Source organism: Macaca mulatta, chromosome 1 (assembly GCF_049350105.2).
Source record: "Macaca mulatta isolate MMU2019108-1 chromosome 1, T2T-MMU8v2.0, whole genome shotgun sequence".
NCBI lineage: Eukaryota > Metazoa > Chordata > Mammalia > Primates > Cercopithecidae > Macaca > Macaca mulatta.
The window spans coordinates 40,585,466-40,607,530 of record NC_133406.1 but is presented as its reverse complement, the minus strand read 5'-3'; the positions used below and the strand labels follow the sequence as shown (position 1 = coordinate 40,607,530).

The following is a 22,065-nucleotide window of genomic DNA, read 5'->3' as shown; positions in this document are numbered from 1 at the left end:
GATCTCTGTATTAGGGCAGATACCATGGGATGGGCCTGAAAAGCATCGGTCTGAAGTTCAAGTGATTTTTTTTGTTAATAGCCAAGGTGAAAAGAATGATGAGAAGATGGAAGGGTTGTCTTCAAACCAGGCATGTTTCATGGAGAATCACTTAAATTGAGTTGGACTTACTCATGGGAACAACAGTGTAAATAGAAGGTCACATTCTTGATCAAGGACCTGATGCTTGACTTTTTTATAGAAATAAACAAACTATACTAAGTTAATAATAAATAATAACTTTATGGCCAGTATTAATTACAAGGCTTGCTAAAGTGCACATGCAAACAGGATAAAACACCGAATTAATTGGTTGATTGAAATTTACTGGGATCGTTTCCAGGAATTAGAGAAAAAGGAAATTAATGCTGGGCTGCAGGAGGAACTGTGTGGAAAACCTGCATTGGGAATGGTGGGTCTGAGGCTGGGAGCCAGGGCAATGGGCGCTGCAGACCAGATTGCACTAGCCAGTTGTTGACCACATGGCAGTGTACGTGGTGTGTGCTGTGCCATATAATGCAAGACTGTGGCTTTGCTTATCTTCCTGCAAACAAGAGGCCAATCCATACTTAGGTGAGAATGTTCAGAGAGCAGAACGCTGTTAGGAGTTGACAGAGTGCATGAACAAACTGCCATAAGACTCCCTATCTGTGCACAGTAGGAAAAAAGTAACAGGTATGGGAGCATAGGTGGAGAAAGGCTTTATCTTCTCACTATCATACAACCTGAGTGCCTAGTGTATGTCTCCTAGCCCCAAGGATAACACGAATAACACAGACCCCGATCTTTGGGGGTGGAAGCAAAGCGGGAGGGAAAGATTAGTGGCACCTGAACTATAAAGATGTGTCCAAGGGCCATTCTAGAAGACAGAGCAAAGGTGGGAGAAGTGATGGACATAAGAAGGACTGGCCAATTCCAACACAGGAGGTGATACCTTGACCTTAGGCTTTACTGTACTGGGCAGAGGAGAGGACATTCAAGGCAGAGAGAGAAGTTAAGGCAAGGACATGAAGGTGTTGTAACTTTTGAAATGCTGATGTTTCTAATACTTGAATTCCTAGTCAGGGCTTTTGGCTTTTCATTGGATTTAAAGAAAAATAATTCTCTTTATGCATTTGATTTCTATTATTTAGAATTCATTCACTAATGTAGAACAAATATAGTCATTCTAGGAGACTCGATACAAATACAAGGCACTATAGTTGATCATAGTTCCCCAGTGGAGCCTTGGACAGGTAACTTCCTAAAACGCTTCGTATTTTTTACTCTATTTATTATTAATTTAAACCTGCTTAGCGTGGACAAAATTATCTGCCATTTACAATTCTCATTTCTGTTTTCATAATCTACGTGCCTGGAGAGATCTGATCTTTCCTCGGGCCTGTCCTTCCTTACATTATGAATGTATCCACCTGCTTTCCCACCTCCTCACCTTCCTGGGTACCTGGGGTCTTCTTCAGACATTCCATTTTGAGCTTAATGCAGGTGGAGCTGATGAGTTCAGGTGTATTAAGGGGCTAGGACATTTACTTATTTATGGAGTAAACCTCTGGGGATATTCTGAATCAGATTATGCTAGTAGCAACTTTCGAGAAACTGCTGTCCTGAAAATGATGGAATAGGAGCAAAATTTTAAAATCTCACTCATCACTCTGACAGTAATGATAAAGGACATACAGCTGCATCTGAATTAGTCCTACAAATGAGGGAAAACGGTCCTCAATAAAGGTTAGAAACAGGGCATGTAAGAAAGCTATAATAGTACTAGTAATTAGTGCCCTCTAAAGCTTTCTCCGAGGAAGTCTAATGAGAGGAGTCCAGGTTCTTCTTTACAGGTATCACAGTTGTAACAATTCCTAAGATTGGGAAGGTGGCATGGAATCCACGGGGACCCAGGGCAATAAACGGGACATCAAAGAGTAAAGGGAAGGCGTTTGCAGACCCAAAGCCTTCCTGCTGTCTCTGTAACTCCCAAAGTCCTCACCTGGTCTCAGGTCCCTTCAGATGGGTCCACCCTCCAGAAAGAGTGAGGTGAAATTACCCGATTCTAGTAAAATTACCTGATTCTAGCCTGTTAGTTTAGCACATTACTTTTTATTACATCATAGGTTTTTCTCATCATCTAAAGAAACTACCTTAAGCTAGACACGTGTGTATTGAGAGACAGAAAGACAACTTTTAACATACATCTGCTAATTTAGGAAGTCCAACAAATTTAAAAAGTGTTTTGGGGTTTTTTTTTTTTTTTTTTGAGACAGAGTCTTGCTTTGCTGCCTTAGTTGGAGTGCAGTGGCACAATCTCAGCTCACTGCACTCCACCTTCTGGGTTCAAGCTATTCTCCTGCCTCAGCCTCCTGAGTAGCTGAGATTACAGGTATGCACCACCATGCTCAGTTAATTTTTGTATTTTTAGTAGAGACTGGGTTTTACCATGTTGGTCAGGCTGGTCTTGAGCTCCTAACCTTAAGTGATCCACCCACCTCAGCCTCCTAAAGTGTTGGGATGACAGGTGTGAGCCACTGTGCCAGGCTGTCAGTTGTTATTGAGTATTGAGGCTACACCAGGGTTCCAGTAAACTACAGCCCACAGGTGCATGGCCTGCAAAGCCTAAAACATTTACTATCTAGCTCTTTACAGAAAAAGTTCAACTCCCAGACTACACTGCAGCATCCCAACTTGAGAGAGGCATATATATATGTGTGTGTGTGTATATATATACACACACACACGTACATACATACATATACTATATGTATACTGAATTGTTACCAAGAAAATAAGTCACCCAAAGAAGATATTATGTATGGCTTTTCATTCATTGTATCTTTTAAAACATCTTATGTCCCCAGTACCACACTCAGGCCACACCAAATATAAAGGGTTACAAATATTCAGATTTTATTATAAATAAAATACTGTTTTTCTTAAAACATAAAAAATGCCAAGTGTTGCATTTTATTAACCACCCTGGAGAGCAAGGCTGTAGAGATTAAGGCAAACAGCTAAAGTGAAGGCACATATAAAAGGTCCACAGTTGGAATTCAAAGGAAAAAATTCAGGGAAAAACAGCAGTATAACAATCCCTGTGTCACCCAGCATTCTGCAGCAGCCATCCTGTCAATTACATTACATAAACTACAGATAACTGGAGCTAGACAATAAAATAATGGCTGTGTTGCAGGAGTGTAATTAAGGTATCATCTTGTAAAGAACCTTTTATTTTAAAAATAAAATTCTGTTTAAAAAATATACCACACAGGTGGAGAAGAAAATAACAAAAAGTAAGTTAAAAGGAAACCAAACCAAACCAAACCACTCCATTGTTGCCTGAGACTTGCTGGAGTGAACTTCACCCAAACTAGCTTGGCAGTCAATCTTCAGTCCTTTTCTGCAAACTTGACCAAATGTATATGTTAGGATGTACCCACTTAATGACATGAACTAGCCAGGAAATGATGTGAAAACTTGGCAAGAGCATGCCACATCTCCTGCCATTGTAAAAGAGGCCTGGGAGAAGCAGCAGAGTGAAAGCTCAGGAATGTATCAGGTCAAAACACTTGTGGTAAACTCTGGTATATCCCACGCAGATGGAAACAGGAAGTGGGATCATCAAGAACTAAGTTACACCACCTCTCCCAGTCTACCCATCAGTAGCATTGTTCCTGATGCCCTAAAAGTGCTCAAAATGCGCTCTCTTATAAAATTGACCCATCCAGCTCCAATAATTGCCAGAAAGGGCATTTCTCCCTCATTCCTGGCTAGTCCCACTATGGCGTCAAAGATCCTCTTCAGCAAACTTTCCTAATCCTACCATAGCTTGTCAACCTGGCATTCCTGCTCTGGAACATTGTAAAACCATCGTGCTGCAGGTTAGGATCATCAGGACTGCAATGGAAGAGGACTCAAGTTACCTCTTTACAGTGGCTGGGTGTGGAGGAAAGCAATGATATTAATTTTAGAGAATGGAGATGCTGCAAACACAAGGCAGAGAGCAAAGTAGTGGGAACAAGTACAATCCAAAGAATTCTAGATGGAAGGGAAGGAGGTATTCAGATACACTGTGCCAGTGAAGAGGAAAAATTGAGCAAAGTGAACAGAGAGTGCCATTCTAGAAATAGGACCAAGTATATTTACATAAATTCCTTATTCTATAATCATGATAAACAAAACACAAAACATTCACACAAAAATATAAATTTGAAATAATTAATAGCACCAGTGTGTCAGATAATAGTTTCTTTCCCCCCACCCCGCCCCTGCTACGCAAAGTACAAAGTTGCATAGTGTTAAAGGCTATATATGAATCTCAAAGGCGGGTTGGTAGGAGGAAGGGGGTGTGTGGCAGGGAATTGTCACACTGTGGTCTTAAAACCACAGAGCTGAGGATCAAAAGTTGAGAAGCCCACTAGGAAACTCCACGTAAGGGTCTTCCCTCTACCTTAGAGGGAAGGTTTAGAGTGGATTTAAATCACAAAGTGCAGGAACTCAATAGCATTGGCAGCTGTGTGAAATACTGAGTGCAAGTATTTGCCACCAGGATTTGGCAAACAATGTTTTTTGAGGGATTCTGGAAGATGGAAACATCAGAAGAAAACTGGAGCTAAGGGTCAAATGTCTCATCTCTCTCCAACAGAAGAACAAATGGATACACGGGATTCTGACAGTACAAGCTGCCATCTAAGTTTTATCCCTTTGCCAGAAAAGACTAGGACGAGGAGGCTTGTTTTTCTTCTGCTTTGTCAAGACCTTAGGGATTAACTGTTCTCTGCCAGATACTTAACACTAGTTCCAAGACTAACTAATAAAAAAGCTGTAAGAATTAGTTTGATTTTGAAAACAAAACTTTAGTGGTTATCATATCCCTATTTCTTCTGTGTAAGTTCCGTTTATAAGAATATTAAAAGGTGTCTTTTGGTCTATTGGTGAGTGCAAGCTGCCCATCCAGATTTAAATTATCAGCTGCCCAAAGATCTGAAAAAAGTTCATCTTCCTAGTCAATTATTAATATACTAGAAAAATCTTCTTCAGCCATGTTCACCTGGAGACTTTTATAAATAATTGCATCCTGACCCATGGATGGCTCAGTGTCCTACACTCAAAATAGCTAAAAGCACTGATGGATGGCTACCGACATTCTAAATGATCAATACCTTTGGCACAGGATGTTTATTTCCTTTTGCTTAGAAGGAAGAGGGGCAGGAGATGCAGATGCATTTTCTTTATCCATGGACTGGATATACTGGCCATCACAATGCTACTGTTAGTAGCCAAACTTTTCCTTCATAGAAACGAGTACTGAGACTGAGGAGGTTCTGCTGGTATCGATGAGACAGGGGAGGGCTACTTGCTCTGCCCCAGCATACACGGGCTCACACGATGTGCTTATGCCACTGTACAGTAATGTAGGATGCCACGTCCTCACGCAAATCAGAAGGGAAAGTGTGGGTAAGGTAGCAACGTGAGTGGAAGAGAGACTTTATTAGATAAAACCCTTTGTTCCCGATTCAGGATGTTTAATTTGCTTCTCTTTAAACTTTGTGACTTTTCCTGGTTCAAAAGGACAGTGATGGACAGCAGCAGAGGAGTGGGGTCTGAAAAATGTAATCTTTGTGTTAAGGCACTCTGTGGCCTCACAACTGCCCCCCTGTCAGAGGGATGCTGCCTTCCAGCCCTAATGACGCTAGGGCTTTTCAATGGACGGGGTGTTGAAGCAGCCAGATGGTAAGGTCTTCCTGATGTCTTCCAGATTGCGAATGTCCTTCATGATCTCCTCGATATCCCGATTATAGTCCATGATGGCAGCCTCCTGCTTCTTGGCTTCATTCTCCAGGTCAGACACTTTCCTATCAAGATCGCTGACCTTCATTTCATCTTTGGCTTTGTTTAGGGTGCCTTCAATCTCGTTTAGCTTATTCAGGTCCACTGTGTCAAGCTGCCCTGGAGGTCAGAAAGTACACAGAAGAGAACAGACACCTTCAGGAAGAATGATCCCTTCACAAGTACCTCCACTAGTCTCTAGGCCCAGCAGCTGCCACTCTGCACAGGCAGCCCTGCAAATGTAACTTGCAGATTGCTGATGTCACACAATGGTATAAAATATGCAAACCAAGTACAAACGCTGACCTAACCCAGCAGGGATAGGTCTGAGCATATAATTAATATCAAGCTGGGTGTTTTTTTCTGAGACAATGTCTTTTGCAGAATGTTTCCTAAATGCACAGCTACCATGTTCTAGACCTTAAGCTTCACTTGTGGTTTTGAGGGTCATCTGATAACATTTAATACCTTTTCCAGGTGTATACATGTAAGCTATGTGTCATTTTAGTGCCAGCAAAGATATACAAATCTCTAAGACCCCTAATCCCTCAGCTCTTAGAGATTCCAGGGAAGATGGGTTAGTTTTAGAAGCTCACTTTCTGCTTTCAGGAGTTAGACACTATTAGGAGCCTTCCTATGGAAAATGGCCAGGAGTAAAACGCTGAAATAATTTCAGTCGGTCTTCACTTTAAGCTTAGCAAGAAAAAGAGGCTCTTTGGAAAGAAATGAAACGTTTCCATAACAAACAAAAGCAGACACAATGGACAGCATTTCATGCATACTTGATTAAAGTCTCACAAAACCATTTTACATCAGTGATTCTCAGATGTTAAATAATTTGCCCAAGTTTGCACAGCTTATAGGCAACAAAGCAAATATACTAACCCGAGTCAGACTAATGTTAAAAATCTACCTGTTCCACAAAAAGCTTTCTCTTCTAGCTTACTTTCATTTTATATCCATCTGTTGGTACATAACTTATTCTTGACATTTGAGACCAATAAAAAATACCCCCGTAGCCCCCCACCAAAACAAAATGCACCAGGCTTTAAATGCTAGCAAATTAAAATATAATGCCTTGCTACAAAGAGTCCTGGCTGGAGTGCTGACACTTTATAACGGAGTCCGGTGACAAAAGTGCATCTGTCCCAAAATGAAGCCTGCTCCCTATCACCCTACCAAAGGGGATTAAAAGAAGGTTTCCGTAGGCATAGATTTCCTTGAAAAATCAAGGTTTTTCTCTCTTTTGGCATGAAAGCTTTCCCCTCATCAGACTGTCCTTACTTAGCAAATGAAGAGAATTCCAGGCAGTAAAGTCATGACCAGTTTTAAGTGTTCTTTTTCATTTTTTAAATTGAGACAGGGTTTCGCTCTGTTGTCCAGGGGGGAGAGCAACAGCTCACTATCACCTCAAACTCAAGTGACGCACCTGCTTCAGTCTCCTGAGTATCTAGGACTACAGGCGCATAGCACCACACCCAGCTAATTTTTAAAATATTTTGAAGAGACGAGGTGAGATCTCCACCACTATATTGCCTAGGCTGGTCTCAAACTCCTGGCCTCAAGCTATCCTCCTTCCATGGCTTCTTAAAGTACTGGGATTACCAGTGTGAGCCATCACACCCAGCCTGTGTTCTTTTATTCTACTATTGAAATTCTTTACTTTAAATCCCTTAAAGATACTGCCAGCAAGATGAGTTAAGAAAAATCACTCTTTAGTTATACAATGATACTGGACCATAAATACCACCCTAGCTGGCAATATATCTTCAAAATACAAAAAGAAACTCCTCAGACCACAATGTTCTATTTAGGGCAAGGTCCACAGAAGGCACCTAGTAAGTGCTTGTCACATTAACACGGCCTAAAGTCATGATTCAGGTCACAATGTAAAGCTGACAAATCGTCAGTATGGTAAAGCGGCAAGTTGCTCTTAAAGACCCTACTGTGTAAGACAAACACTGATTTTATAAGGCTTTCAAAAATAAGCAAGAGCAAAAGGAAATATTAATAATTAACAACTTAAAAGGGATTCATGTAAACCTGTATCATCTGCTTTTGAGTCAACTGTACTGTATCAGATCCCAAGAACAGTACAAAAGATTCAGAGACTGACAAAAATGACTCTATAGCTACGTACCCAGCTGTTCCAAGAGGTCATTAATAATGCTGAGGAGGCTAGTAACAGAGTTCTTGGCTTTTCTGGCATTGATCTCGGCTTCTTGAGCAGCCTGTGAAGCCTGTAAGGGAAAAATGAGGCAAAAAGTCCTGACTGTATGTTTTCATCTTCTTTAAATCTTTTTTCCCAATGACCCAACAAATTTAAATTTGCGGATTTTCTTCCCTTTTCTAACTTAGGAAATTGAAATCTCTCACTGCCTTTTTTCTTTTTTTTCCCGGTGGGGCTGCTGCATATCTTCATATTGAGGATGTTATTATTTCTACTTCATCAAAGTTATGAGTAGGCAGTCAGGATGCCTACACTCACTAACTCACTATATTTGTATTTCAAAAATTATCTCCTTTTCTCACGTTCTCACTCAATAATATACGGAGGTATATTCATAGTAAAACCTATTAAGCAGAAAGAAATTATTTTTTAAGGATGATTACAGAAACTATGTTTCAGAACCAAAACATGTCCTTTGGGACACTCTTAGGGACTTATTAGAAATGTCCTATTCTTTGAAAATTTTCACAGTTAAGTAAAGCTCTTCTGTAAACTCCCCTTCCACATGCAATGACCCAGCCACAATACCCCTGACACACATACTTGTTTATTGGGGCAATATAATTTACATTTTAAAAACCAAACAAAGGTAAATACACTTGGGAAATTCCATGAAACCTGAACAAATAACTGTGCATGAGTCATAGGAAACAGCAATGGAAGAGGAAGTATCTAAGTATCAGAAAACAGATGTTCTCACAAATAAATCTAGTTGAGATTTAAGTGAGTGGCTTTGAGCTTCTTACCACATAATTGCTTTTCCTAGTTTTGGGTCAGGACAACGCAAACATTTTGGGATCAAAACAATGTGAAGATTTAAAAAAGAACAAGAAAACAAGACAAAAAAACCTTCAAAAATAAATGATTAATCTCTGTCCAAATGGCAGCTGTCCTTATTGAGCATCCACAAACTTGTCTGCGAGTATAAAACGAGGGAGAAAGGACCCTGCCAGGGCCGGCCAAGAGCGATGTCCCTGCATTTAACCTGTGGTCTCCAGCCTCCTCTTTCAAAAGAATGAAGCTATACACCTTCATTCTTCTGGTTAAAAAATACATTACAGACTCAAATAATACTGGCCAAATGTTGGCCTTTCAGAATTGACAGAAATACAAATGAGATAGTACATGTGAGGGTGGTTTGTTTCCTTAGAAGTTATTTACCAAAAATAATAAAAAATCTTCTTTCACCCTTTGACCTAAACCAAAATCCTTTTTTGAAGCTCCTAAAGAATACACTGTTTTCTTTTTTCAATGTTTTAAATCTAATGTTTCTATAACCATATTAAAAATGAAATCCATATATGCTCAACATATGTGAGAAATATATATTTTTTTAACTTTATATTAATTTTTTTTTTTTTTTTTTTTTTTTTGAGATGGAGTCTTCCTCTGTGGCCCAGGCTGGAGTGCAGTGGAGTGATCTTGGCTCATCACAACCTCCACCTCCCAAGTTCAAACGATTCTCCTGCCTCAGCCTCCTATGTAGCTGGGATTACAGGCGCCTACCACCATGCCCACCATGTTGGCCAGGCTGGTCTCGAACTCCTGACCACAGGAGATCTGCCCACCTCGGCCTCCCAAAGTGCTGGGATTACAGGATTGAGCCACTGCACCCAGACACCTTTATGGGAATTTTTACTTGAGCCACACCATGACAGAGAAAATAAGGATAATCCAAACCAACACCCACCCCCCACCCCCACCTACAAAAAGCATAATAAAATCAGGTGTTTGCACAGGAAGAGTTTCTTTTATCACTTCCCTAGAGTCTTCACTGAGATTAACAGGCTTTGTACTTCTTTTTTCCATCCCAAGGTGAAAATGACCCACACTGAGGAACTCTGTTTTTTGGCAGCAGTGAACAAAGGCCTCTTCCTTGCCACTGAAAGCGAGCAAGTAAACAAGTTCATGTATGTCATTACCATGATTGCTACACCCAACTGGAAAAAGAATATTCCTACTGTAACTCCATTAAAGTCGTTTCAAAGCAAAATATAGCACAGAACAGAAAAATGGACCTTAGTTCTTCCTTGGGCCATCCATTAACAAGTCAATTTTGTTATAAACGGTACCTTGCATACACATTACCACAAAAGGTGAAAAATTAAACTAGATGTAAGTTTCATATGTTTTTGTTGGGTGGTGGACAATGCCATCTTCAAAAATTTCTTATATACAAGAAACCTGTCTTTGTCTCTAAGGAGCAAGGTGCTGGGAGAACAAGAATAGGAGAAAAATTAACTTTTCGCTGCATTCCTTTTTTATTAACATTTATGAATTACCCATTGAAAAATATAAATACATACTTTTTAATGTGCTAAAACGTCAAACGTGTAAAATGATGTTTTACTTTTAACTGAGTAACTTTGGGACACGACAATTGTGCAACAAAAATACCTGGCAGAAGATCCAAATTCTTTGTCTTCTATGTAAGCTACTAACCCAATTCTTGACGAGACAACGTGATGAAAAACAGAAGTCAATATAAAAAAGATCCTTCTTAACAAGTGGGGGATCTTTATTATTAAACACTGTTCACTTTCTGCCAATGAACAAATATACCAAAACCTCTTACCATCCCTGCCATCATCATGTCCTGGTCAGCGTCATCTTGTTTTCGCTTTAGCTCTTTTTCTGCTTCCTGTAGTTGCTTCAACATATTGTTCACCTCATTATCCAGATCTGTAACTTCTGCAAAAGTTCTTTCAGCTTCTGCCTTAGTGCTGGTGGCATTCTAGGCACAAAAGCAAATTGCAATTTTTTTGAAAAAGCTTTCCTTTTTCTCAAGTATGCTCCCATTCCTTTTATAATTTGTAAAATGACTCAAAAATATAATCCGGAAACAATAATATATTGATTTATACTATCTCATGACTTATATTATCAATTTGGGTTATAAATAATAGTAAAAAAAAAAATTACTACCCACATGATAACATTTTGTATTTTATCTAGCACTTTCATTTGTATCCTCTTCTTTAATCCTGGAAACTTCTTTTCTATTATTGCCATTTTTAGCTGGGGTCACACAGATAGCAAATAATAAACATTTAATGGCATACACTTTCTACAACATCATATTGATTAGATGCTTTCACTGAGATAAAATTTAAATTCAAAGCTAGCTTGGTTTCTTCTTGGCAGTTCATCATAATGTACAAAAAGACCACAATCCTAAAATATGAGTATTTTATAAAAGCCAACTGTTCTAAGGAAACTAAGAGGTTTCTGAGATTCTTAAGTACCTAATTCTAAAATTGCTCCAATCTCTCTTTTAAACAAAACAGACTGACCTTGAAATAAGAGAAAGCCAGACTAAAAAACATTATTCTTTAAGATGAATCCTAGCAGTGGCAGGTATGGGAAGTCTCTCCTAGGAGTAGCTTACATATGGCGATATGCTTGAAAGGGGGACTTGAAAGTTGTATTGATAAGGCACACTACATAGTATTGAAATAAATACCACCTGTCTGAGTCAAAGAAGAATGTTTATTTAGAAAAAGTCTGATTCTTTGTGGGAATGGTCTCTACAGACCTCTGAAGCCAGACCTCACACTGAGACACAGCAGAAATTTTAGAGTAAAGCACCCTTTTACTGATTCCCCCTCCTCAATCAATGTGGATACCTACTCTCACACCTAGTCAAAAGAAAAAAAAAAAAAGACAAATATGGTTTAAGCCAATTTTACTGAAGTTCAGGGAAAAAGTCTGCAAGGGCTCTGAGGGTCTGGAAAGAAACTGGAAGGTGACTAGAGAAAGGTATGGGCAGGGACTCTTGGAGAAGAGGAAACACACACCTTTTGGACAGCGCTCGCGATCCTCTCCGCCTCATGGGCCTTGTTCTTGGCCTCTGTGGCGTCCGCCGCAGCGTTGCCCAGGGCCTGCTGGGCTTCCCTGGTCTTTTCATTGGCTTCAATGATGGTCTGGTTGATGGCAGGAATCTTCCTTAGTGCCTCCTCTGCGGCCGTCTTGTTATCGTTCACGCGCCTATCAAAATCTGAAACGAGTTCAAGGACACATTTGAGCTAAACTCCCAACAAGTAAAAAGGGGGCCTTTCAGGGAGTTCCAACTGAATTTTGTTTTTGAACAATGGAAGTCAGGGTAAAAAATGGAAGACAGCATGGGCTGAAGTTTTAGAAATTACACATCTCTACAGAAAAGGTCCCCCAGGTAGTGTTACAGAAATGTTCCCCGTTTCTGGAACTACAATTCTTACTTGAACAATGTGCTTTAAAATGCAGAGTGCTGAACATCCCATTATCACTACCTCAACCATTATTAAAAGCAGTGGCAATTTATTTAGTGTTTACTGTGTGTCAGGTACTGAGTTAAGAGTTTTGTGTCTTTGACATAAAATAGGCTGTATGATTTTTATAAGAAAATTGAGGATTAAAGAAGTTAGATGACCTGTGGTGCAGGGTGCAAGGTTTTGAACCAAGACCCCCTGACGCCAGAGCCCATACTTTGAAATACTATTTTTTTTTTTTTTTTTTTGGAGAGACAAGGTTTCACTCTGTCACCCTGGCTGGAGTGCAGGGGCACAATCACTGCTTACTGCAGCCTTGACCTCCTGGGCTCAAGGGATCCTCCCACCTCAGCCTCCCAAGTAGCTAGGACTACGGGTGTGTGTCAGCATGCCTGGCTAATTTAAGAAAAAAAAAAAAATTGTAGAGATAGGGTCTCACTATATTCCCCAGTGAGAAACTGGTCTTGAACTCCTGGCCTCCAGGGATCCTCCCTCCCAAAGTGTTGGGATTACAGGCCACCGTGCCTGGCCCATACATTCAACTAGTATCCTGTAAAGCATCCTGTAAAGCTTCTCTATTTATAGAACCTATGACTATTTTATCAGACATGAATTCACAGTTGCTCAGTGAATTGGTCACATTTCTCTTCTGTCTGGGGTGAAGAAAAAAAAAACCAACAAAGCATCAGATGCCACTGGCAGAGAAAATGAAAGATAATCTCCATTTACCTATGTAAGTTCTCTTTTTTTATTTTTTTTGAGATGGAGTCTCACTCTGTCACCCAGGCTGGAGTGCAGTGGCTGGATCTCAGCTCACTGCAAGCTCCGCCTCCTGGGTTTACGCCATTCTCCTGTCTCAGCCTCCCGAGTAGCTGGGACTACAGGCGCCCGCCACCTTGCCCGGCTGGTTTTTTGTATTTTTAGTAGAGACGGGGTTTCACCGTGTTAGCCAGGATGGTCTCGATCTCCCGACCTCGTGATCCACCCATCTCGGCCTCCCAAAGTGCTGGGATTACAGGCTTGAGCCACCGTGCCTGGCCTGTAAGTTCTCTAAATAGGCATCTTGATTATGTGAGTTTGCCTAATAAGAAAATATCTTTAAAAAAAAAAAAATCCATACTGAAGTATGCAGGGATAAAATGACATGAGTTCTGGGATTTCTCTTTGAAATGCTTTAGCATAAAAAAAGTAGGGAGCTGGGGATGAAGTAATAAATATGGTAAAAGTCGTAATTTAAAAAAAAAATCACTCTAGTGGTAGAAGCATTTGCCCCTGTTATCTCAGCCTTTTCTACCTTTCAGGTTGTTGAGAATGTCATTAGCTTCTTGTAAGGTATCACGTCCCTTCTTTGCAGCCTCTTCGGCGAGGGCCTTGGCAGCGTCAGCTCGGGCTAGGAGTTGGTCTGCGGTCTGCAAACACATGGCAGATGAGAGGATGAACCCTCAAAGCAAATCCCTTCTGTCTCCTGGACAGACAAGGCTCTCCAGAGGTGCCACCCTGAGACTTGCCAGCATACAACATGTTAGGGTGCTCTCTCAGCACTATGGTCTGCTGTCTGCATCAGAGAGACAAGATCACCACAGACCCATTTGGACTGTTCAAATGTTGCCTCAAGAAATGAAGCGACCTGCAAATCAAACCAACCTGCTGTTCAGTCTTTCCTTTCTCCAGAAGGTTCTTGACTTCAAGTTCCTTCCCTCTCATGTCTTCTCTGAGGTCCTCATAATCTTTCAACTTCTGGTCAATCAGACGTTCCAGATTCTCAGCTTCCATCTTTATGTTATTTGCTTCATTCTGTGAAAATCAAGTAAGATCACTACACTTTGGATAAAACATTTAAACTAATGAAAAGGTAGGCTTAGGAACTCTGTAACTCCTAATACTCAATTGATATGTTTAAAAGAACTGCACAGATCAAGATTTTATGGGTTTTCTTTTTTTAAAATGAGACATATTTCAGACTCACTGAAATTCACAGCATCCACATACAGTTTGATGAGTTTTGACAAACGTATTTCTGCATAACCAACACCCCAATCAAGATACAGATTTCCATCACCCAAGAAGCTCCCTTTTCTCCCTTTCCACCTGATCTCTACTCCATCTTTCCAACACTGTGCCTGCCATTGTTCTGATTTTTATCATCATAGACTAATTCTGCCTCTTTTCTAATTCTAAATATACAGAATCAGACAATCTGTACATGTCTGAAGAGACCTAAACCTTTATGATAAAAATCAAGTCAACACCTCAGATATAAGAAGTGAAACTTAGTAAATCTCGCCGGGCGCGGTGGCTCACGCCTGTAATCCCAGCACTTTGGGAGGCCGAGGCGGGCGGATCACAAGGTCAGGAGATCGAGACCACGGTGAAACCCCGTCTCTACTAAAAATACAAAAAATTAGCCGGGCACGGTTGTGGGCGCCTGTAGTCCCAGCTACTCGGGAGGCTGAGGCAGGAGAATGGCGTGAACCCGGGAGGCGGAGCTTGCAGTGAGCCGAGATCGCGCCACTGCACTCCAGCCTGGGCGACAGAGCGAGACTCCGTCTCAAAAAAAAAAAAAAAAAGAAACTTAGTAAATCTCAAGCTTAATGCAAAAAATACACCATTTATACAGAGCTTGGAGTGAGGATCCATGATTAGAGTACAGATATTAAATAAAATCCTACCAATTCCAAAATATTTTACCTGCCCCACAACGTCCTGCTACAGTCCTTTAATTAAACCATTCTCTCTTATTTCTCTCTAGGTCTCTACTAGACAGAGCCTGGGAGTAAATGTCTACATGTACTCTGTTTTAACCAATTCAAATGTATTATAATTTGGATTTGTACTAAAGACTTAGGAGTGATTGTTCATATCATTAAAGTAGTCTTTGCTATTTAATGTTTACAATCACAGGATTCTTTACCTTGACAAGTTTTTGTTTTTGTTTTTTTAAGAGATGGGGTCTCACTATGTTGACCAGGCTGGTCTTGAACTCCTGGCCTCAAGCGATCCTCTCACCCCACCTCAGCCTCCCAGGGTTGGCATTACAGGCGTGAGCCACCATATCTGGCTACCTTGGTAAGTTCTATTAGCGTATGTGAAATAGACTCAACTTTAGCAGCGAGTCAGTGGGAGGACAGAGGGAGGTGCAGAGCAGTCGGCTCTCACATAGACTTGGGGGAGAGATAGGGTGGGGCTGTGCGTACAGGCTGCCCCCATACCTCCAGTGTCTCAGAGTCCAAAGGGCTCAGCTGAGCCATGCTGGCATAGATCTCAACAGCTTTGTCACCGGCCCTTTTGGCCTCCTCATGTACTCGGGCAGCTTGTTTTTCCAGATCTTGTGAGATGTTCTTCGCTTGTTCATACCTAAGACACAAATAATGTGATTTAATGACAACTTAGCTGCTTTTAGCATCTTAATGTTAACCAGATTAACATGATCATGTGATAATATGCCCAAAACCTCAAAGGAAATGCTACATTAAAATGCTTGCATTTTAATAACATTTTGCATATTTACATTTTCTCTTATCATTTCTATTTATAATGTATGGCTTGGCGGGTGCGGTGGCTCACACCTGTAATCCCAGCACTTTCAGAGGCCAAGGTGGGCGGATCACCTGAGGTCAGGAGTTTGAGACCAGCCTGGCCAACATGGTGAAACCCTGTCTCTACTAAAAATACAAAAATTAGCCTGGCGTGGTGGCAGGTGCCTATAATTCCAGCTACCCGGGAGGCCGAGGCAGGAGAATCACTTGAACCCGCGAGGCAGAGGTTGTAGTGAGCCGAGATCACGCCACTGCACTCCAGCCTGGGGGACAAGGGCGAGACTTGGTCTCAAAAAAACAAAACAAAAAAAACAAAACAAAAAAAACAAAAGAAAAGAAAAAGAAAAATTTTTCTATAATGTATGGCTTACCATATATTTTCTTATTTCAGACACCCTTTAAAGATTTGTAGTTCAATTATGTTTCCTCTACACTCTATTATATTTTTTTCTCTTCTTCATTTGTGCAGAATTTTAAGTATCATGGCTCATCTTGTTACTATTCTCTGTAGTTATAACAGTAATTGAATTAAACCAAATCTCTGTGGCTCCACATGCCCTTCTCTACTTACTGTGCCATTTCAAAAGCATGATTAACAAAGGAAATCTTACTGCATGAATGCATGCCCTGAATCCACCAGCATTTAATTTTTCATTGAATTAGTGTTACTTACCAGAACATCTGAAGGGGTGTAAACCACTTTTAAATTATACTCACTTCCTATTAAGCTCTTCAATCTCAAATGCTGTTTGATTTTCTCCTGCCAATGTCCTCAAAAGCAGGTTGTATGCCTCAGTTGATGTATCATTGGCTGTCTTTGCCACTCGAACAATGTCATCAGCTTCCTGTTTATGACTATACAGATAAAACAAAAAATAAGCCATGAAACAACCATCTGATAGGGAAATAAGTAAAATTTAGGTAATGCTTACTTTATTATTACTATTTTTTGAAATGGAGTCTCGCTCTGTCACTCAGGCTGGAGTGCAGTGGCGCAATCTTGGCTTTTTGCAACCTCCGCCTCCCAGTTCAAGCAATTCTCCTGCCTCAGCCTCTTGAGTAGCTGGTATTACATGCGTACGCCACCATGCCCAGCTAATGTGTCTTTAGTAGAAATGGGATTCGCCATGTTGGCCGGGCTGGTCTCGAACTCCTGACCTTAGGTGATTCACCTGCCTCGGCCTCCCAAAGTGCTGGGATTACAGGCATGAGCCACTGCGCCCAGACTACTTTATTATATGTACATATACTAACATGGGCAAGAATTCTACAAATATTGGAAAACCTCATTCATTTGGAATTTTGCTATCATTTCAGTGGGGCTGAATTTATGAATAGCCTTCTAAAACTGAGATGAGAATATTTTCCAAAAAATTATTGGTATAAATTTATAAGAGAAAATGTTTATAATTATAATTCTTCAGAAAAACTATTTTTAAATTTAATTGAGAGTAATGTATATATAAAACTGTGTATGCCAGCAAGACATCATTTATCTAATCATAAACAAATCCCACGCCTAATCTTTATTAACAACAATCTGCTAGTTTCACTCAGTTACTACAGTCTTAAATAAGTTAAAAATCTAAAAATGTTATGGTTTTGAGATATATAAATATGAACTGTCTTCAAGCCACTGTATTCTAATATTCAAAGTGTGAATATTCTAATGTAAAACTAAAAGGAAGAAAAGAGTATACACAGCCGATAACATCTTAGAAAAGAGAGCAAACCTTGCAGAAGTGGGTTATGTGGAAAGCGTTTATGGGTTATGGAATAAGACAACACACACACACACACCATAACGGAAGCCACAACTTAACCATTAAACAGAGGTCCAGAAGTTACCGTTCAGCAAGCTTTCGAGCCTCTTCCGCCAAAAGAGTCATGTTGTTTGGGTCCCCTGTAGATTCTGGCTGAGTGACTGACTGCACAGGAAATAAAGCACTTATTCTCAAAAGACTGAATTATTTCAATTTAATAAAGCAAGAATCAAAACTAAATTTTTGTTAGAGGGCAAAAAGAACGCCTCTTCCTTTTTTTTTTTTTTTTTGAGATGGAGTTTTACTCTCGTTGCCGAGGCAGAAGTGCAACGGTACAATCTCAGTTCACCGCAACCTCTGCCTCCTGGGTTCAAGTGGTTCTCCTGCCTCAGCCTTCCAAGTAGCTGGGATTACAGGCATGCGCCACCATGACCAGCTAATTTTGTACTTTTAGTAGAGATGGGGTTTCTCCATGTTGGTCAAGCTGGTCTCGAACTCTCGACCTCAGGTGATCTACCCGCCTCGGCCTCCCAAAGTGTTGGGATTACAGGCGTGAGCCACCGCGCCTGGCCCCAAGAATGCCTCTTCTTATTTTCAGGGATCTTTATTTAATATCACCACCCTCGATTGCAGATTCTTTCTATTTTCAGTAAAGGATAAAGGAAGATTAAACTGCCTAGTACCATAGAAGGAACAAAGCTAGAGAAATAACCCAGATGTCCCTTGGTTTATATCCAGTTTGTAATAACTGTTTCATGCCAACTATGAGCAATGTGGCTTTCTTGCTCCATAATTAGGGACAAATAGAAAGATGCATGGAGTCAATTTAGTTGAAGAAGCACTCCACTGCCAGTAACAGACTTGCTACAAATCCCAAGGGCCTCCCCCATCCCCACCTCAGACGTTTGCAATCACTTACCACATTGGCAGCAGCTACTTTTGCTTTTTCAAGTTCTCTGGACGCGATTTCAATCAACCTCTCTGTGTTCTCTACATGGGCACGTGCTTGTTCAGCCAAGTTTCCAGTCTCTTCAATGGTATTCCGGATATTTTGTAAACGGCTAATTTGGCTGGACAGACTGTTATTCACTCTCTGTAGGCGATCCATCAAATTCTGGTCAACATCTAAAATGGTTTGCAGAAGAAAGTCTGTAAATTATCTGAAGAGGATCGTATCATCTCACATGAAATCTGAGGCCCTATGTATCTTTACTCTTCAAACATGGCAGCTTTCTGCCAGGTTTCTGCAAAGCCCCTGGCATAGCTGGACAGCCTTTACCATGCCCAGTAGGTCCTTCTCTGTATACTCATCACACTTCTCCAACCGTGTGCCCATCTGCCCACTTGACTATGAACTCTTTCTTACTCATCACTATATCGCTGGTCTTATGCAGTGGATAGCAAAGAGAAGACACCCAAGGAATGTTTGATGAAGGCAAGAATGACTGACTTTAATACCAGCACGTGCAATTTAGTCATAAATATACAACATTGTTAAAAATGCTGCCAGCCCTAAAAGCCAAACATTTTTCAAAACCCAGAAAAAAACTAGGTTTAAAACATATGTTGAAGTATGACAAATTAAACTCATTTTGCATTTTAAACTAAATAGACTCTTCTGCCACCCCCATGCCCCAGCATATCAGTGTAATTTCTTTCAAACTGATCTCTGTTTTTGAATAGTTCTTAAAATTATTCTTTATTAATATGCTCATTCAACTTAAATCTCATACGCAGGTCCTAACAAATCAAAAGATAAAATATAACCCTGTTATTATTAAAACTTTCATGTATCATGAGGTTTTATTAATATATAAAAACCATTAAGTAAATTGACCAATTCATATTTCAGCATCATGCTCAGTGTTGGGGTCTAAATTTTCTAAGGAATGTAAAAAATAAAATAAAAAAAGATGAGAAGTCAAAGGTAAGACCAACAAAGATGAATACAGGTTTGGAAAAAACTAAACTGAAGCAGGGCTACCAAATGCATGTACAGAGGTGATATTCTATAAACTCTTGCCTAACTGTGTATGGTGGTCCTGCTTGGAGGGTTACTCAATTATTTGATAATGTAAAAATTTTTTGGCTGGGCGCAGCGGCTCATGCCTGTAATCCCAGCACTTTGGGAGGCCGAGGTGGGCAAATCACGAGGTCAGGAGATCAAGACCATCCTGGCTAACACGGCGAACCGCCATCTCTACTCAAAATACAAAAAATTACCCGGGCACGGTGGGCATGTGCCTGTAGTCCCAGGTACTTGGGAGGCTGAGGCAGGAGAACCACTTGAACCCAGGAGGCGGAGGTTGCAATGAGCCAAGATCAGGCCACTGCACTCCAGCCTCAGTGACAGTGACTCTGGCTCAAAAAAAAAAAAAAAAGCAGCTTATGAAAACGCATGCCTTTCATGATTTTTAAAACTATTTTAAGACACCCTGTAATAGAACAGATTCAAAAAATGCTTGAAATTTCAATATCAAATAGTTTTTTATCTGTTGGAAAATCACCCTAGTTACTGTATCTTAAAGCAGTAAGTTTGTCAGGTTGTTTTTGAATTAGTGTTTAAAAAATGAAATAATTTATAATCTACAAGTAGTTTAAATATTGAGAAAGAATTTTATAAAACCATACTAATTAACCTTGCTTTAGGAGCCACATCTAAAGATTGGTCCACCTCACTGAAGTCACGCACTGTTCAATCATGCATACCTTTGACATCCTGGGCCTCACGAAGGAGGTCCATAACTTCCCTCTCTGCTTCCTTTAGTCTATCCTCGAAGGCTTGATCCGTCACCATCTCATCCCCAGTTCCAAGGTTTGCTATGAGACTCTCTAATTCCTGGAGCTTCACTCGATGATCAGCAACCTAAACACACAGAAGAAAGAAAAGGGAAAGGTAGGACACACAAGTATTCCTGAAGAACTCAATCACACTTCCTGCAAGAATCATGGGCACTCCATGAATATGTAGTTCTATCCACTCCATGGATGTCTACTTCTGAAGAGAAGACATGGCTAGTTTTTCTTTATTTTTCTAGCTTCAAAAGAAAACCTTCAGAGTCATTCCTTTGACTTTAAAGACTGCATGCTGATGATTCTTCAGCTCTGACCTCTCCCTTGAGTGTCAGATTACCTTCGTGACATCTCCACTCAGCTCTCTGATAGGTATCTCAAACTTAACATCCAAAATTATACCTCTTACCTCTATTCTCCCTGATGAATTCTCCACCTCAGTAAATAAGGCCTCCAGCTACCTTAAGCAAAAAACTCAAGACACATCCTTATTCTTCTCTTTCCCTATCCTGTCCCCAAACACGCATATTTATCCAATCCAATTGAGGCTTCCCATTAAGCCCCATTCCTAACCATCATTGTTCACACAGCAGTCAAAAGCGCTCCTCTTAAAATATAATCTGGATTTCCTAGATTTTAAGAGTTTCTTCAATGCATTCTTATTGGATTTGGGATCAAATCTAAACTCCTTACTATGGTCATCACGGTCCCATATAATCTGTCCCGACCAACCTCTCCAGTCTTATCACAGACCACACTCTCCGCACTTAGCAGGCTCCAGCGACTCTCCAGCTCCCAGGCCTCTGAATACCAGGTTCCTTCTGCCTGGAACAAACCTACCATTACTTTTCACTTGGCTCATTCCTTCGTATCCATAAGATCTCACCTTAGATGAATTCTGTAGAGAGGCCTTATATAAAGTAGCTTCCCCCAGTTATTCTCCTTTTGTATTCTTCCTGGCACTTATCTCAGTGTTTGTTTTGTTTATTTATTTATTTTTTATTATTTGCCTCCCAACTGGAACACAAGTCTTTAAGAATAGAGACCACATCTATCTTGTTCACCACTTTTTCTATAAAGATTAGTGCACAGTAAGTTTCCACTCAATGTCTGCTGGAAGAATAAATGAATGCACTATTGACAGCTTACCTTATCCTTTACCAAACGGTAACAAGCTGGACATTCCTGGCAGCCAGGCCAAGACCGATTGTAGAAATAGTTTTCTTCACACTGGTCACAGCGATTTCCCACAAAGCCTTCTCTGCATTCACAGCGACCATCGTCTTTGCACTGAAGTGAAAGAGACCCCTCGGGATGACAGTCACAGGCTGCAGAATAAGGAGAAAATAATACATAATTAGCAAAAGAAGGAAGAGTATATCTCTTATTTCAGACTGGCAACAATAAGCTGACTATACTACTGTTATAATTTTCTGAAAAACAGGACTATTTATGAGATATTAAATGGCTAAGTCTGTTTAGCAGAGAAAACGGACAGTTTTTAAAGTCAAAATGAGCTTTAAAGGAAAACGTGCAACCTTTGGGACACACTTCAGGTTACTTAGTAATTAGAGAAGTTATGAAAGTCCCAGTGCTCTTTTCATGCACTTCAAGAATTCATCTCTACCTTCAATTCTCCA

At 40.4% G+C, this 22,065-nt stretch overlaps 1 protein-coding gene across 2 annotated transcripts in view; it reads right to left on the bottom strand.

Annotated features, from left to right (window-relative positions):
- Nucleotides 1–2,913: 2,913 nt before the first annotated feature.
- Nucleotides 2,914–22,065, bottom strand: part of LAMC1 (laminin subunit gamma 1) — a 122,258-nt gene continuing 103,106 nt past the window's right edge. For both annotated transcript variants that reach the window (XM_002808258.4, XM_078001184.1), the window contains exons 17-28: nucleotides 21,575–21,753; nucleotides 20,342–20,498; nucleotides 18,552–18,757; nucleotides 17,718–17,797; nucleotides 16,587–16,724; nucleotides 15,543–15,687; nucleotides 13,978–14,127; nucleotides 13,628–13,742; nucleotides 11,884–12,083; nucleotides 10,662–10,820; nucleotides 7,997–8,096; nucleotides 2,914–5,976 (exon numbers count right to left, since the gene is read on the bottom strand). In XM_002808258.4, coding sequence (XP_002808304.4) covers nucleotides 5,720–5,976; nucleotides 7,997–8,096; nucleotides 10,662–10,820; nucleotides 11,884–12,083; nucleotides 13,628–13,742; nucleotides 13,978–14,127; nucleotides 15,543–15,687; nucleotides 16,587–16,724; nucleotides 17,718–17,797; nucleotides 18,552–18,757; nucleotides 20,342–20,498; nucleotides 21,575–21,753 — 1,886 coding nt within the window. In that variant the 3' untranslated portion in view covers nucleotides 2,914–5,719. The remainder of the gene's footprint in view (nucleotides 5,977–7,996; nucleotides 8,097–10,661; nucleotides 10,821–11,883; nucleotides 12,084–13,627; nucleotides 13,743–13,977; nucleotides 14,128–15,542; nucleotides 15,688–16,586; nucleotides 16,725–17,717; nucleotides 17,798–18,551; nucleotides 18,758–20,341; nucleotides 20,499–21,574; nucleotides 21,754–22,065) is intronic.